The sequence below is a fragment of the Pelobates fuscus genome, chromosome 2, assembly GCF_036172605.1.
Source record: "Pelobates fuscus isolate aPelFus1 chromosome 2, aPelFus1.pri, whole genome shotgun sequence".
Taxonomy (NCBI): Eukaryota; Metazoa; Chordata; class Amphibia; order Anura; family Pelobatidae; genus Pelobates; species Pelobates fuscus.
The window spans coordinates 267,276,751-267,291,556 of NC_086318.1; the positions used below are offsets into that span (position 1 = coordinate 267,276,751).

Sequence of the window (14,806 nt, forward strand, 5' to 3'; positions counted from 1 at the left end):
ACATTGCACCTGAGAATGGTTATATTAGACCAGCAAGGAAATTTCATATTTTGTAAGCCTGGCCACAGAGAGGTGGCTGGTCGTCAGGCTGTGGAGGACTGCGTGTACAGCATGAGGAACCATAAGACACAACTGGTTCTTAAGGACAATGTCACTTGTTTTTTCAATGAACATTGCTGCTTCAGCTATTGATTTTACACATGCACCTCCTGCTGATATTGCTGGCTTCTTTTTCCCTCCATACTTCTGGGTGAGTACTCCTGAAGCCTGTCCCTCCTGTTCATGATAGAACAAGTAGAATGGCTTGGTGTAGTTTGGAAGCGCCAGTGATGAAGTGCGGAGTATAGCAGCCATTAACTGGTCCACAGCCTGTTTTTCCTCCTCAGCCAGCTCTATTCATCCAGCCTGAGTGGTCAGAGCATATAAGGGAACAGCGAGTTGAGACATGTTTGGTATGCATTGTCTGCAGTACCCGACCAATCCCAAAAAAGCTCTGATCTGTTTGGCATTCTGTGGGTATGGTGCCTTCTGTATCACAGAGACCCTATCCACAGTGATGTATTTAGAGCCCTGTGATATGCAGTTGCCTAGGAAAATGACTTTTTCCTGGCAGAACTGTAGCTTACTGGGGGAAACATTGCATTCCTCAGTGCTTAAGTGGATAAGTAGTGAAACTGTTGCACTGGTGCACAGCTCTTTTGAGGTGGCTGCCAGCAGGATGATATCAGCATACTGCACAACAGTCACATTGATGGATGCATGCCACCTGTCTAGGGCTTGCTTCATGATTTGACCAAATTCAGATGGTGAAGAGACCATTCCCTGCAGCAACCTTGCCCAAGCATATGGTTGTCCCTCAAAAGTGAAGGCAAACGGGTACGGCGTTCAAAGGAATTTCTCCTAGAATAGTGTGTGGATTTTGGAACAAGTGGGGAATTCTCTTGAATGATTTTATTCACTGCCCGCAAATCATGAACCAGGCAGAACTGTCCTGGTCTCCCAGGCTTTGCCACATGATACAAGGGTGTATTTACAGGGGATTTTGTGGGAATCAGGATCCACTGATTCACAATTTTTTTGATTTGGTCTCTCACACCATTTAATTGTCTCATGCTGAGAGGATACTGAGGAATCCTGGGCAATTTAGCTCCAGGTCTGAGCTTAATGACCACTGGGTCTGCTTGTTTTATCACGCCCACTGGACCACCTTTGATAGCCCAAACATCTGGGGGGACATCCTCCAGTTCAGGCGGAATATCATGCTCTGGAAGGATGCAAACTGCCATTAGGGAAATCCAACTCTCCAATGTGTTGTGGTCTTCTGATCCCACTAATGTAGTGACAACCGGTCCATCCTCTGTATATTGGGCGATCGCCTTTAGTTTCATCAGGGCATCTCTTCCCAGCTAATTGCAAGGGACAGTGTCACTGAGGACAAAGGTGAGGGAGGTCTCAACTGGACCTATAGTCACAGGAGTTTCTACAGTTTCCCTCAGCATGACCGTTTTACCTGCTAGTCCTAAGGCATCAATTTGTCCAGAAATGTTCAAATTTGGGGATTCTGATATTTTGAGAACACTGCGGGCTGCTCCAGTGTCCACCAGGCACTCCACAGAATGGTATGGCATGTCAGAGAGGGTCAAGCGAACAAAGGCATCATCACCTCCTCTGTTCTCAGAGATGACTGGTAGCACTGGACACCCTGCCTGTCAATCGCTCTCCTGTCTCCCCCGCTTTGGGGCTGTGCAGTCCCTTGCAAAATGTCCCAGTTTTTCAGTTATAACATTTAACTTTTTCTGGGTTCTCCTCTGTTTGTTGTTCTGAACTGCATCCATTGAGGTTTCCCAGGGACATGGGCTAGCATTACCCTCTCGGCTCTCTTTTCCTGCACTTTCTCAATGTTTCTTTGGATTGAGCTTGCCAGGCTCATCAGAATGGGCAGAAACCAATTTGTCATGGATTTCTTTATTCAGTCCAGATACCAATGTGGCAGTTAGCATCTTCCCCATACCTTAGTCTTCAAGGTTACCTCCTGCCTCTTCTACAGTCTGCCTAAATCTTTCAAAGTAGTCTTCCACCGGTTCTTTAGCGTTTTGTTGGATATTTGTCACCCGTACCCAAGACTGTGGAGGGAATACCCCTGTGATCTTGTTCTTGAGTTGGTTGACATATCCCAATGCCCTACGTGGAGTATTCTCTACCTCTGATAGATTAAGTGGCAGGGTAAGTTTAGAATAGATGGCAGCGGTGTCTATTTGACCAGCCACAACTCTTATCTGCAGCAGATGCCTCCACGTGGGGTTGTAGCTGACCGTGATATTGTACAGCTCATTGATAAACCCATATGGATTGCTCCATTGCTTAGGGACTGATTAGAAAAATCCCTTCATTTCTACAGGTGTCAATGGGACATGCTGGGTAATGTGCCTGTCTGCCTGACCATTTGTACCTGGAATAAACTGATCTCTTACTGGGTAAGCTTAGGCTTGAGGTGATAAAAGTTCCTCAGCCATTTTGCTTACCTCCTCAGAGTCTATTTTGGGAGTGATTAGGAGTTCTCCTTCCACTCCACAAAATACCTGTCCTCCCCTCGGGGCACATAGATCTTGCCACAATAGGTAAGGGGGCATAAATTATAGGGCAGTGGCTCTAACTTGGGGTTCAATATATAGGGGAGGATACAGAGGGGGTGGGAGATTCACTCATCCAGTGGGGCATTTCGTGGTTGGGCCAACATGAGTTTTTGGTTTGGCCCCTAGGTCTATCAGGCTTTCTGTATTGTCCATGGCATGCTCCACTAGAGAGATTGCAAGCTGCTCTATCTGTTCTGCCTCTTCCCTTTCTGACTCAGACTGACTCCCTCTGCTGGTCTGTTCTCACTGACGCTGTCTGTCTCTACAGTAAAAATACCTTGGGCCTTGTGCTGTATCTGATAGGATTCTACAGTCCATCTACTCCAAGCTGCTTTCTCATTTGGTTCTACTAACTTTTGTTTCGATTTTTTTTAGAGATTCTCCCTGCGGGGTAATTCAAAGGTTCCCCATTTGGAAGTCCCAAAATTCATTCCCTTAGTCAGCTTGCTCCACTTTGGCAGATGCCGGCTGACCCACATGCCATATTTCTTATTCATACTCTCCTGTGGGGTAGGAGGACTATTTGGACGTCCTTTACTTGAGGGTGACGCAGTTTCACCCTTGCTAAGATCGTTCTCCATAGCCCGGTTATGATGGAGGGGGACTCTTACCCTTCTCTCCCGATCCTTAGCAACACTGCGGATGCTTTTGATCTCTCCAAATTTTACAACAGAACCAAATGATAAGCAGCATGTAGACTATCCCAAAAAGTATCTGGGAGAGTACAGGCTCAAACCAGCGTGACCAGGGTCATTTATAGACAAAGCTGAGAAGTGATCAAAGATCAGGGGTTTGCTCTCGTTCTTTGGAAGTAGCCCTGTACCCATTAGCAGCAGTGGACTGAAGTTGAATTTAACCGACAATGTTCAAAGGCCGAGCACAGGGGGTACCCAAAGACTTTCAACTTACAGACCAAGGCACACTTAGTAAGAAACTACCCACACGTAACCTTCTAGGATTTTTGTCCCTTTGCTGTGCAGAGTATAGTTAGTTACAATTTACTTGACAAACTCGGAGAGATAGAAAACTTTTGTGTCTGAGGGTGATAGTGTCCTCACTGGGGTGCATATTGAGGCAGTACAATCATACACCGTAAAGGACCTCTTGCATACTGATACGGTGGGTTTTATGCACCAGTATCCTCACTCACTGTGACGTATTCATCCACACATAAAAATGTGGTTAATGGCATTTACTGTCCTGACAGGAAAAGTTGTGCCAAGCAACATTACTGTCCTGACAGGAAAAGTTGTGCCAAGCAACATTACTGTCCTGACAGGAAAAGTTGTGCCAAGCAACATTACTGTCCTGACAGGAAAAGTTGTGCCGAGCAACATTACTGTCCTGACAGGAAAAGTTGCGCAGAGCAGCAATCAAATCCACAGGAGGGTTTGTGCTGAGCAGCAATCATGCAAATGGAAACCTGGTAATTGCCTTTGGGGTCAAAGGCCAGTTACAACCAATCGGATCCACAAGGGGGTATTTAGGCCCAATTCTCCTCTTGCTCAGTGCCCTGTCGTGGTTTCATGCCTATGGTTATCCGAAAGTGCGTTCCTGATCTGGATTTTCTGGTATTTGACTTTGGCTTTGTTTTGACTTCCCTGGTATCCTTGACTTTTGGCTTTCCCTCATCTTTGAGTCTGTGTCCCTGACCTCGGCAAGTATGTTGACTTTTCTTGGAGACATTAAGTCCGGCCATTCTAAGGTCCGGTTATACGTTATCCTTAGTCCTAGGTGTGACACAGTACTCCATGCTGGATCCACTTGTAATCCTGACATTAAGACATGGCCATAGACCCTGCAGAATTGTGTCATCACATAGCAGCTTGTGAGAGAAAGCTAGAGGAGACTGATCACTGTATGGATCAATTTCCCCAGGCTTTTAGCACGCTCCTTACTAGGACGGCTCATTTACAACCTGAGGCTTCTCCAATTATGTCACCACTGCCTAATATACCTCCACCTATAGTATATAAGGCACCTATGATCTCCTTATCTCCATCGCCACATTTTTCTGGTAATATCCAGGAATGTAGGGGATTTCTCAATCAGATTGGGTACCACTTTGAGGCCTCACCTGGTTCATTTCCTTCATAGAGAGCTAAGATACCTTAACCTCGGCTAATCCATTGTGGGAAAGTGATAGGAGTATTGCTCATTGTTACCAGGAATTCCTGGCGAAATTCAAACTGACGTTTGAACCATTAGGCAGAGAGGAAGACGCCTACACTGCCCTAATGCATATCAAACAAGGGAGCTGGTCTGTCTCTGATTATGCCATATAATTGTGTACCTTGGCATGTGAGGTAGACTGGACTAACAACAGATTAATCGCTGCTTTTAAAAAAAAAAAGGATTATCCGAAGTTATACTTGACAAAATTGCTCAGGACCAGAGAAATTACTAGAAACAGAACTAGACGTTTGACTCTGTCACTAGCACCTTGATTCTGTGCTTATATTGTGGCAAGGAAGGGTATATGAGAGATGTTTGTCCTATACGTCCTGAAAACTTCCGCACCTAAGAACCTTAAGGGGACAAGTCTTAGATGTAATGGATACATCCTCTAGTAATTCCGGAAGCAGATTTCTCCTTGACATTTCTGTCTAATGCTCTTCCTCCACACAGATCTTATGATCGTTCCATTGATCTGTTATCCGAGGCTATGCCTCCTAAAGGAGCGGTGAATGCCCTATCCCCACAATAAAGTAAAATCATGGATGAGTACATCAAGGAATCTTTAAGTAAAGGCCATATTTGTAAATCATCTTCACCTGCTGGTGCAGGGTTCTTTTTTGTAGCTAAGAAAGATGGAGAATTACGACCTTGCATAGACTACAGGGCATTAAACAAGATTACTATCAAAAATGCCTATTCCATTCCCCTTGTATTCGAATTGTGTGATAGACTCCAGGGTGCTAACATCTTCACTAAGCTTGACCTTAGAAGTGCGTACAATTTGGTGAGAATTAGGGAGGATCATGAATTGAAAATGGTGTTTAACACTAGGAGTGGGCACTACAAATATCTTGTTATGTCCTTTGGGTTATGTAATGCTCCGGCCGTATTACATTTCTTTTCTTTTAGGAAGTGTTCCAGAGGATTGGAGGCAGGCAGATGTGGTTCCTACATTCAAAAAGGGTTAAAAATCCTTGCCTGGAAATTATAGACCTGTGAGCTTAACTTCTGTGGCTGGTAAAATATTTGAAAGATTATTAAGGGATAATATTCAAGAATTCCTTGAGAAGAATATGGTTATCAGCACGGTTTTATGAAGCACAGGTCATGTCAAACTAACTTTATTGTGTTCTACGAAGAAGTAAGTAGAAGTATAGATCAGGGTGTTGCAGTGGATGTGATCTATTTGGATTTTGCCAAGGCATTTTCTTCAGTTCCACACAAAAGATTAGTGTTCAAACTCAAGGAAATCGGTCTAGATGAAAATGCTTGTTCTTGGGTAGAACATTGGCTTAAAAACAGAGTACAAAGAGTTGTCGTTAATGATACATTTTCAAGCTGGACAGAGGTGGCAAGTGGTGTCCCTCATGGGTCTGTTCTGGGACCCCTTCTGTTTAACATGTTTATAAATGATCTTGAAGACAGCATTGAAAGTCATGTTTCAGTGTTTGCAGATGAGACAAAACTTTGTAAAATAATACAATGTGAGCAAGATATTACTTTGCTGCAGAGGGATTTAGATAGACTGGAGGACTGGGCACTCAAATTGCAGATGAAATTTAATGTTGAAAAATGCAGTTATGCACTTCGGCGTAAAGAATACACAAGCAACGTATACCCTTAATGGAAGTGAATTAGGGATAACAACACACGAAAAGGACTTGGGAATTGTTATAGACGACAAACTATGCAACAATGTGCAATGTCAATCAGCAGTGGCCAAGGCCAGTAAGGTATTGTCAGGCATGAAAAAGGAGAATATAATTTTGCCTCTTTATAAATCACTGGTAAGACCACATATTGAATATGCTGTGCAATTTTGGGCACCTGTTCTAAAGAAGGATATTATGGCACTAGAAAAAGTGCAGAGGCGGGCTACAAAATTAATAAAAGGAATGAAACATATCAGCTATGAAGAAAGGTTAACAAATTTAAACCTATTTAGTTTAGAAAAAACGTCGCCTGAGAGGGGATATGATAACATTATACAAATATATTTGGGGCCAATACAAACCATTGTGTTGAAATCTATTCACAAACCGGACTTTACATAGGACACGAGGCCACGCGTTTAGACTGGAAGAAAGAAGATTTCGTCTAAGGCAAAGGAAAGGTTTTTTTTTTTACTGTAAGAACAATCAGGATGTTGAATTCTCTGCCTGAAGAAGTGGTTTTATCAAAGTCCATACAGATGTTCAAACAGCTACTAGATGCATACTTGCAAAAACAGAATATTCAAGGATAAAATCTTTCAATGTAGGGTAATAACTGCTCGATCCAAGGATAAATCTGACTGCCATTCTGGGGCCAAGAAGGCATTTTTTTCCTAGCTTGTTGCAAAATTGTGCTTCAAATTGTTTTTTTTGTTTTTTTTTGCCTTCTTTTTGATCAACAGCAAAAAACACAAATGTGAGGAAGGCTGAACTTGATGGACACAAGTCTCTTTTCAGCTATGTAACTAGTTAAAGACTGCATTAATGATGTACTCAGAGAGTATATTTACTCTTTTGTGCTTGTATACCTGGATGATATCCTTATTTATTCCCTCGACATTCAAACTCCTCATGATCATGTCAAACAAGTTTTACAAACTTTGCTTAAAAATGGTCTTTATTGTAAACTTGAGAAATGCGTATTTGATTAGCATGAGGTTCAGTTTACGGGGTATAATAGTTCTGCCTCTGGTTTCCAAATAGATCCTCACAAACTAGAGGCCGTTCTACAATGGCCATTACCCAGTGGGTTAAAACCCATACAGAGGTTTATTCGTTTCTCTAACTTTTACAGGAGATTCATCAACGGTTTCTCTTCGGTAATAGCCCCATCACCAATATGACATGCAAGGAGGGTAATTGTACTATATGGCCTAAAGAAGCTAAACAGGCTTTTGAGCTTAAACAAATGTTCGCATCTGCTGACATATTAAGACATCCTGACACTAGTAAATCTTTCCTACTTGACCTGAGACAGGGGTCGGGGCTGTTCTTTCTCATAGAGAGTGTCAGGATGCCCCTTTGCATCCTTGTGGTAACTTCTCCAGAAAGTTGTCTCCTGCCGAGCGTAACTATGACATTGGTAATAGAGAACTGTTAGCCATCATACTAGCGCTTAAGGAATGACAACATCTTTTGGAGGGTTCCAAGGATCCCATTCTGATTATTACTGATCACAAGAACCTGGCATATACTGGGGATGCCAAATTACTGTCTTCTAGACAAGCTAGATGGTCATTATTTTTTGTCTCGCTTTAATTTCATTATCACCTACAGACCCGGTTCTAAGAACGTTAAAGTTCACGCCTTGTCTAGGCAATTTGACGTTGAATCGGATCTAGAACAAGAGACATCCCCTATTATTTCTCCTGAGTGTATTATTGCATCCACTGTCCTTTCTTTATCGTCCCCTTTGCTCCGTGCTATCATGGCGGCTCAGCTCCAGGCACTTTGCAACAAACCTCAAGATAAATTGTTTATTCTATTGCCTGACAGGAAAGAGGTGCTGACGATATTCCATGTCAGTGTGACCGCTGGGCATCCGGGTATTAATAAAACTGTATCCGCCATTTCCAGGTCATTTTGGTGGGAGTCACTCAGGAGGAATATTAAAGATTATGTAGAAGCCTGCTCTGTCTGTGCAGTTTTGAAGGTTCCTCATAAACTTCCGTGTGGATTGTTACAGCCACTTCCTACACTCAGTATCCCAGGGTCTCATTTATTTATGGATTTCATTGTTGAACTGCCTAGTTCCAATGTGTATACTACCATCTTCATGGTAGTTGACCGTTTTTCCAAAATGGCACGCTTCACTCCACTTAAAAAAAAAAATTGCCATCATCTCAGAACCTGGTGCACATATGTATACGTGATATTGTCAGGCTACAAGGTATTCCTCAAAATATTGTGTCTGACAGGGGTTCCCAATTTGTGTCATGGTTCTGGAGGGCATTCAATAAACAGTTGAGCATTGAATTGTCATTTCCCTCTGCTTACCATCCCCAAACTAATGGTACGGCTGAAAGAGCTAACCAATCACTTAAGCTGTATTTACCTTGCTTTGTGAATAGTACACAGTCTAACTGGGCTGAATTATTGCCCTGGGCCGAATTTGCAAGGAATAACGCTACCCATGACTCATCTCGGCATAGTCTGTTTTTTTTCCGTCAATACAGGTCGTCATCCTGCTGTTCTCCCTGCTGTGTTTTCTAATATGACTATCCCTACTCTGGATTATCAACTTACCTCTATTCGTGATACCTGTACTAAGGTTAACTCCGCTCTTGAAACTGCAGCTGCTCGCTTGAAGTTTCATGCGGATAAATGGCAGAGTGCCAATCCAGTTTACCAGGTGGGTGATCGGGTTTGGTTATCCTCACGCAACATCAGGTTGAAGGTTCCAAGCATGAAGTTTGCTCCGAGGTTCTTGGGTTTCGGCTTCTGATATCCATGCTGGCCGTGAAATGTGTTATTTTCACGCCAAGTTTCCTTTCAAACCTGGTCCTGCCTGCCCGGTGGGTGTTCTTCAGGTGGGGGGTAATGTCACGTATTCATCCGTACATAAAAATGTGGTTAATGGAATTTACTGCCCTGACAGGAAAAGTTGAGCCGAGCAACATTACTGTCCTGACAGGAAAAATTGTCATGCAAATGGAAACCTGATAATTGGTTACAGCCAATCGGATCCACAGGAGGGGTATTTAGGCCCAGTTCTCCTCTTGCTCAGTGCCCTGTCGTGGTTTCATGCCTATGGTTATCCGAGAGAGCGTTCTTGATCTTGATTTTCCGGTATTTGACTTTGTTTTGACTTCCCTGATATCTGGTATCCTTGAATTTTGGCTTTCCCTCATCTTTGTGTCTGATTCTGTGTCCCTGACCTCGGCATGTATTTTGACTATTCTTGGAGACGTTAAGTCTGGCCATTCTAAGGTCTGGTTATACGTTATCCTTAGTCCTAGGTGTGACACAGTACTGCGTGCTGGATCAACTTGTAATCTTGACACTCACACATTCATACATTGCAGGAAAAATAAGGTGCGCTATGACTTTAAATAACTTAATAGTGTACAATACAATAATAATTCTTAATATTATTGTTAAAAGTGCATGTGCAATGTGCAACACGTGAAGAAAATGGGGTAGCAAATCCACACTCACAATTTTAACGCCACTGGCGTGGATCACCCCTCAGGGCTATGCAAATATGTAAAACAAACAAAAAAAGACAGAGATCGTAGGGTAATATGTCTTTAAAACTAAAAGTATATGTAAGGGGAAATATTCACACTTACAAAAGTAGTGCAGTTAAAGTCTGCTCTAACTATGATGGCAGAAGTCCTCTTATCTCAGGACTCAGAGACCTTTAGTATTCAGGACAGCAGACAAATCCTTCTGAAGCAATTTTAAGATCAGGATCAGCAGAATGCAGAAATAGATTTGTTGAGATAAAATATTTGAAGTTGAGCGCCTCACTGGCAAATTCTCAGTTATTTTCCTTGGGAAATACTGGGAAATAGGAAGTATTTCCCAAGGAAAATAACTGAGAATTTGCCAGTGAGGCGCTCAACTTCAAATATTTTATCTCAACAAATCTATTTCTGCATTCTGCTGATCCTGATCTTAAAATTGCTTCAGAAGGATTTGTCTGCTGTCCTGAATACTAAAGGTCTCTGAGTCCTGAGATAAGAGGACTTCTGCCATCATAGTTAGAGCAGACTTTAACTGCTCTACTTTTGTAAGTGTGAATATTTCCCCTTACATATACTTTTAGTTTTAAAGACATATTACCCTATGATCTCTGTCTTTTTTTGTTTGTTTTACATATTTGCATAGCCCTGAGGGGTGATCCACGCCAGTGGCGTTAAAATTGTGAGTGTGGATTTGCTACCCCATTTTCTTCACGTGTTGCACATTGCACATGCACTTTTAACAATAATATTAAGAATTATTATTGTATTGTACACTATTAAGTTATTTAAAGTCATAGCGCACCTTATTTTCCCTGCAATGTATGTATAGTGGTGTTTTTTTGAGCTATTTTACACTTTAAGGTGCAGCTTTTTTAATATTGCTTCACTTGGAATAAATAAATATTTATATTCACTATCACTAAATATATAGCGCCTACTGTTTGCCTGTAGATATTTCTTTTATACTCACACATTCATAACTAAAGATGTTAAAACATAAAACAGTTGTTTCAGGTTCTTGGAAGGTTTGTAATTATGACAGAGGACAGAGGGTTTAGGGATCAGAGGAAGGGAGAACTTGCTCTCCTGTCCTCCGTTCCAAACCTTGATTCTGTCTACTGGTCGCTTTCACCTCCCCAGGTTCGGCACCAAAAATGTTGAGGAAAATAAGGCACGTGAAACAACTGGTCCAAATAAAAAAATATTATTATTGAACAATCAAACAGGATGACAAAGCAAAGTGACAGTTTTAGCACTTTCAAAGTAATTCAGCTGTCACACACCACGATCAGTTAAAACTGTGTCTTTATACTTTTTGAAGATGTCCCAGTAATGTGGTTTGACCAATCTACAGTCTCTGCACATCTGAGTTTCCTTATCTCGTCCTTGCAGTACTTGGGTGGCTGATGTAGCATTTAAGAGTAAAATTGTGCGTGCAAACAGGATAGCTGAACCAAGCATTAAATGTCTTTGTTTGAAATGGATTTTAAGCATGAATTTGATATTAAGCACAGGGCAAGACATAGGCAATTAATGTTTTCTTTAACAGGGTTACTATCTTATTTTTAAGTAATTTATTCCCTGGTGGTCCGGTGGTATCCTACAGTCATTCTGCCCAGGGGGAGAGCACTGGACGCGAGCTCTGGTCAGAGTGTTGCCGTGGTAACCCACGCAAATGTTCTGATTGGTCAGAGATTGCAACACACATGCTCTGAGGTGCAGATCTGCATTTGGTCAGGGTGGCAACACATCCAACAAAATATTTATTAAAGGCATTTGCTACACCTATGGAGTGTTGCAGGGTTTGGTTGTCCATTTTTACAGTGGAGGGTTGGGAGTGGATTGTGGAGCTTTGTACATTACATATGAATTTCCAAAAGTTTATTGGGTTTGATATGTTGTTGTTCAAATTTTCATTGACATATTCGGTCTTTGCCATTTTTGTATGTTTTGTGCATTTGTTTTGCCATTGACTGTAGGCACAGTGATAGTTTATGGAGCCAGGACACTTGAACTTTGACCACAAGTAATCTCTAAATTGGTACATTTAAATGAGGTCAGCAGTTAACGAAGGCAGATGTGTCCCTTTTACTCGCACTTTATGCAGCAGGGCATGCAAATTTCAAAGCTTGTACTGAAAAAAATAAATTGCAGTGTCTAGATCTGGGATTATACATAATCTGTGCCTACATAGGTTCTTGAGATCGTTTAGGATTCAGTATTATATTTCTCGATTATAACCATTTGGTGATTATAACTTTGGGAAGGGATTTAGTGGGCTTTATTGTGTATATGCAGTACACTAGACAGTGGTCACTGAAACTGTTAAGGAGAATGCCCATGTGGCAGACCTCTCTTCCTTTGGATTACTATTATTCCACCTTGCTTCGTCTGTTTGTTCAGTTAGTGCCGGTTGTTCATATGGTTCTGGTTACATTCACCCAAATACGAATAATCTACTGAATGGCAGGCCACCCAGCAGGGAAGTGCGCTGCTCGTTAACCTTACTGACCTCATTAACATTGTGGTTAACCGCAGACACTTCCAAATCTCGAACGGTCGGCTGGGTGGTCGCCGTTTGTATGAACGAACACGTGGCGGCGGCCATCTTGGACAGTCGAACGCCCAGCGGTGTTTGTCAACAAACTCATGGCACTGATTTCGGACACTGCTTCCCACGAACACCACTGAAGTCACTGACCCTTCATCGTTCTGTTCAAGGTTCACATGAATGTTGTGTTGTTCGGTAAATTGACAATGCACGCACAGAACTGTACCAGATAGCAAACCCATGGGGCCCATCAGTTTAGATGAATGCACGATGTACAAGATTTTAACTCCATGGCGATTGAACTGCATGTGTGGGATCTGAGCGCTGTTAGGTTAGATCTAAGCTATCTGGGGATACGTTGAATGTGTAGGTTCTGTGTTTTTGCTGTTACTGTAAAATGAAGAATATTCTCTATCCCTGGAGGTAATTGAGTTACTTCTAGCACTTAACCCAATTATCTCCAGGATAGAGAGGAGGAGCTATTTTTTTAACACTCTCCACCAGCATTCAGCAAACAAGTTACAGCAACAGAGCAGGGCATGTTGTATTAGAATGTGTTTTCCAGTTTGAGATGCGTGTTTATGGTGGTAGTGATGTGAACAAGACTAGAGTGAGAAAAGTGTTATAAAGAATACCAGTATGGTCATATTTTGATACATGCTAGTGGTTTATAAAAAAATAAATAATTTAAAAGTATATAGTGTTTATCTTTGAACTGCTATACTTTGTTTATTCTTGTGTGCACTTATAGCCTAGTTGTGACGCCTTGTACTTATACTTGTACTCCTTACTTGTGTATTACTTACTCTTTTGTATTACTTACAAAACAATAACAATGATATATGAAAACATATTTATTCTCTGAACTGAAGTTAAAAAAAAAAAAAAATGTTGAGTGAACTATGTTTAATTGGGTGCCAGTATGGTGCTTACACTAAGCCCTTAAAAGGAAACTAACTGCTCTAGCAGTAGTTATGTGGTCACAAATGCCTATGTTAGACATAGCAGGTCAGTGTTAGAAATGCAAGGGATTTTATGTGACATCTTCACTTAATTTCCTCAGTGATTGAGAATATATACAATGTATATACAATATACAACTGTACATATAACTTTATACAACAGAAACTAGATTAGCTGTGTACATTTCATATAGTTTTTATTTATTTATTTATTTATTTTAATTTAATTCCCTTTCACAACAGAAACCGTAATACCACCACTCTCATATCTTTTGGAAGACCGAACGCATTCCTCATATTCATCAACTGTGAAAGATAAAGCAGCAAGTGAACGCATACGGTAAATATTATGAGACAGTTACTCGTTCTTGATATTAGAGAGCAAAGTGTGTGAGAGGGTTATTTTTTTTTATTTTTTTTTTCGGTTGTGTTCTGTAATGGCATATTAAATAAACTAGCCTGCAGTGTCTTAACTTTTTTCAATTTATAATTTGTATTAAGTTAAGTACAACATTATAAGCCTTGTGTACTGTACACAGCTTTTGAACAATAACGTTTAGTGCCAACATATGGGAAAGAATAGAGAAAGAAAGAGTTGTATCATAAGTGCAGGTAACGTAACATTGTAAGTCTGCTGCTTGGGAGCCCCGGATTAGTCAGCTGGGGAGAACTTGGTTTCTGGGTACAGTGGGGTCTTTGTAGGTGGGCTTAGTCCATGTCTCCGAGCGGGAGGTGATTGGGTTGCCAGACCATGGCCCATATTGGTTCAATGCGCCTCAAATAATGCATTTAATGTGGTTTGGGCTGGCCAGTGGTCTCGAAGTGCCGATGCTTTTCTTATGTGTGCCCTGTAGCGGTTGGGTATGCTTATGAGTGTCTCTCTTTTCTCCGGCCTAGTTTGTGGTTGTTGGCTCTGTGGGAGCTCCTCGCTGGTCATCAGCCAATCCCAGGGCTTGCAGTAGTGGCTCTCGGTCATCTGCAGATGTTAACATTATGGTCTCCTCTCCTCTAGGGACCCCTCTATTCCGCATCGTTTTTTCACGGAGTTGTCTCTTAGGTGTCTAGCCATTGGGGCCAGCTTCCTCTTCTCTACCAGAACCGCAAATGGGATCTCTGCATGTATGACTACTGCATGACACTTGTATTGTATGGTCCCTATCTCCCGTGAGCGGTTTAGAATCGCCGTTCTCCCTGAGATATTCCTTATCACTGCAATAGATTCTCTAGATGTGCCGTGTGGGGCTGCGACTGATTTCCGTACTCTAAACACGGATTTAATCGTGGGTTGTTCAGGGGTTGT

General features: G+C 41.8%; 1 protein-coding gene across 4 annotated transcripts in view; it reads left to right on the forward strand.

The window, feature by feature from the left end:
* The window catches only part of LYST (lysosomal trafficking regulator), a 710,683-nt gene that overhangs the window by 476,804 nt on the left and 219,073 nt on the right, over window positions 1-14,806 (forward strand). For all 4 annotated transcript variants that reach the window (XM_063443375.1, XM_063443377.1, XM_063443378.1 and 1 more), the window contains one exon: window positions 13,750-13,846. In XM_063443375.1, the coding sequence (XP_063299445.1) occupies window positions 13,750-13,846 (97 nt within the window). The remainder of the gene's footprint in view (window positions 1-13,749; window positions 13,847-14,806) is intronic.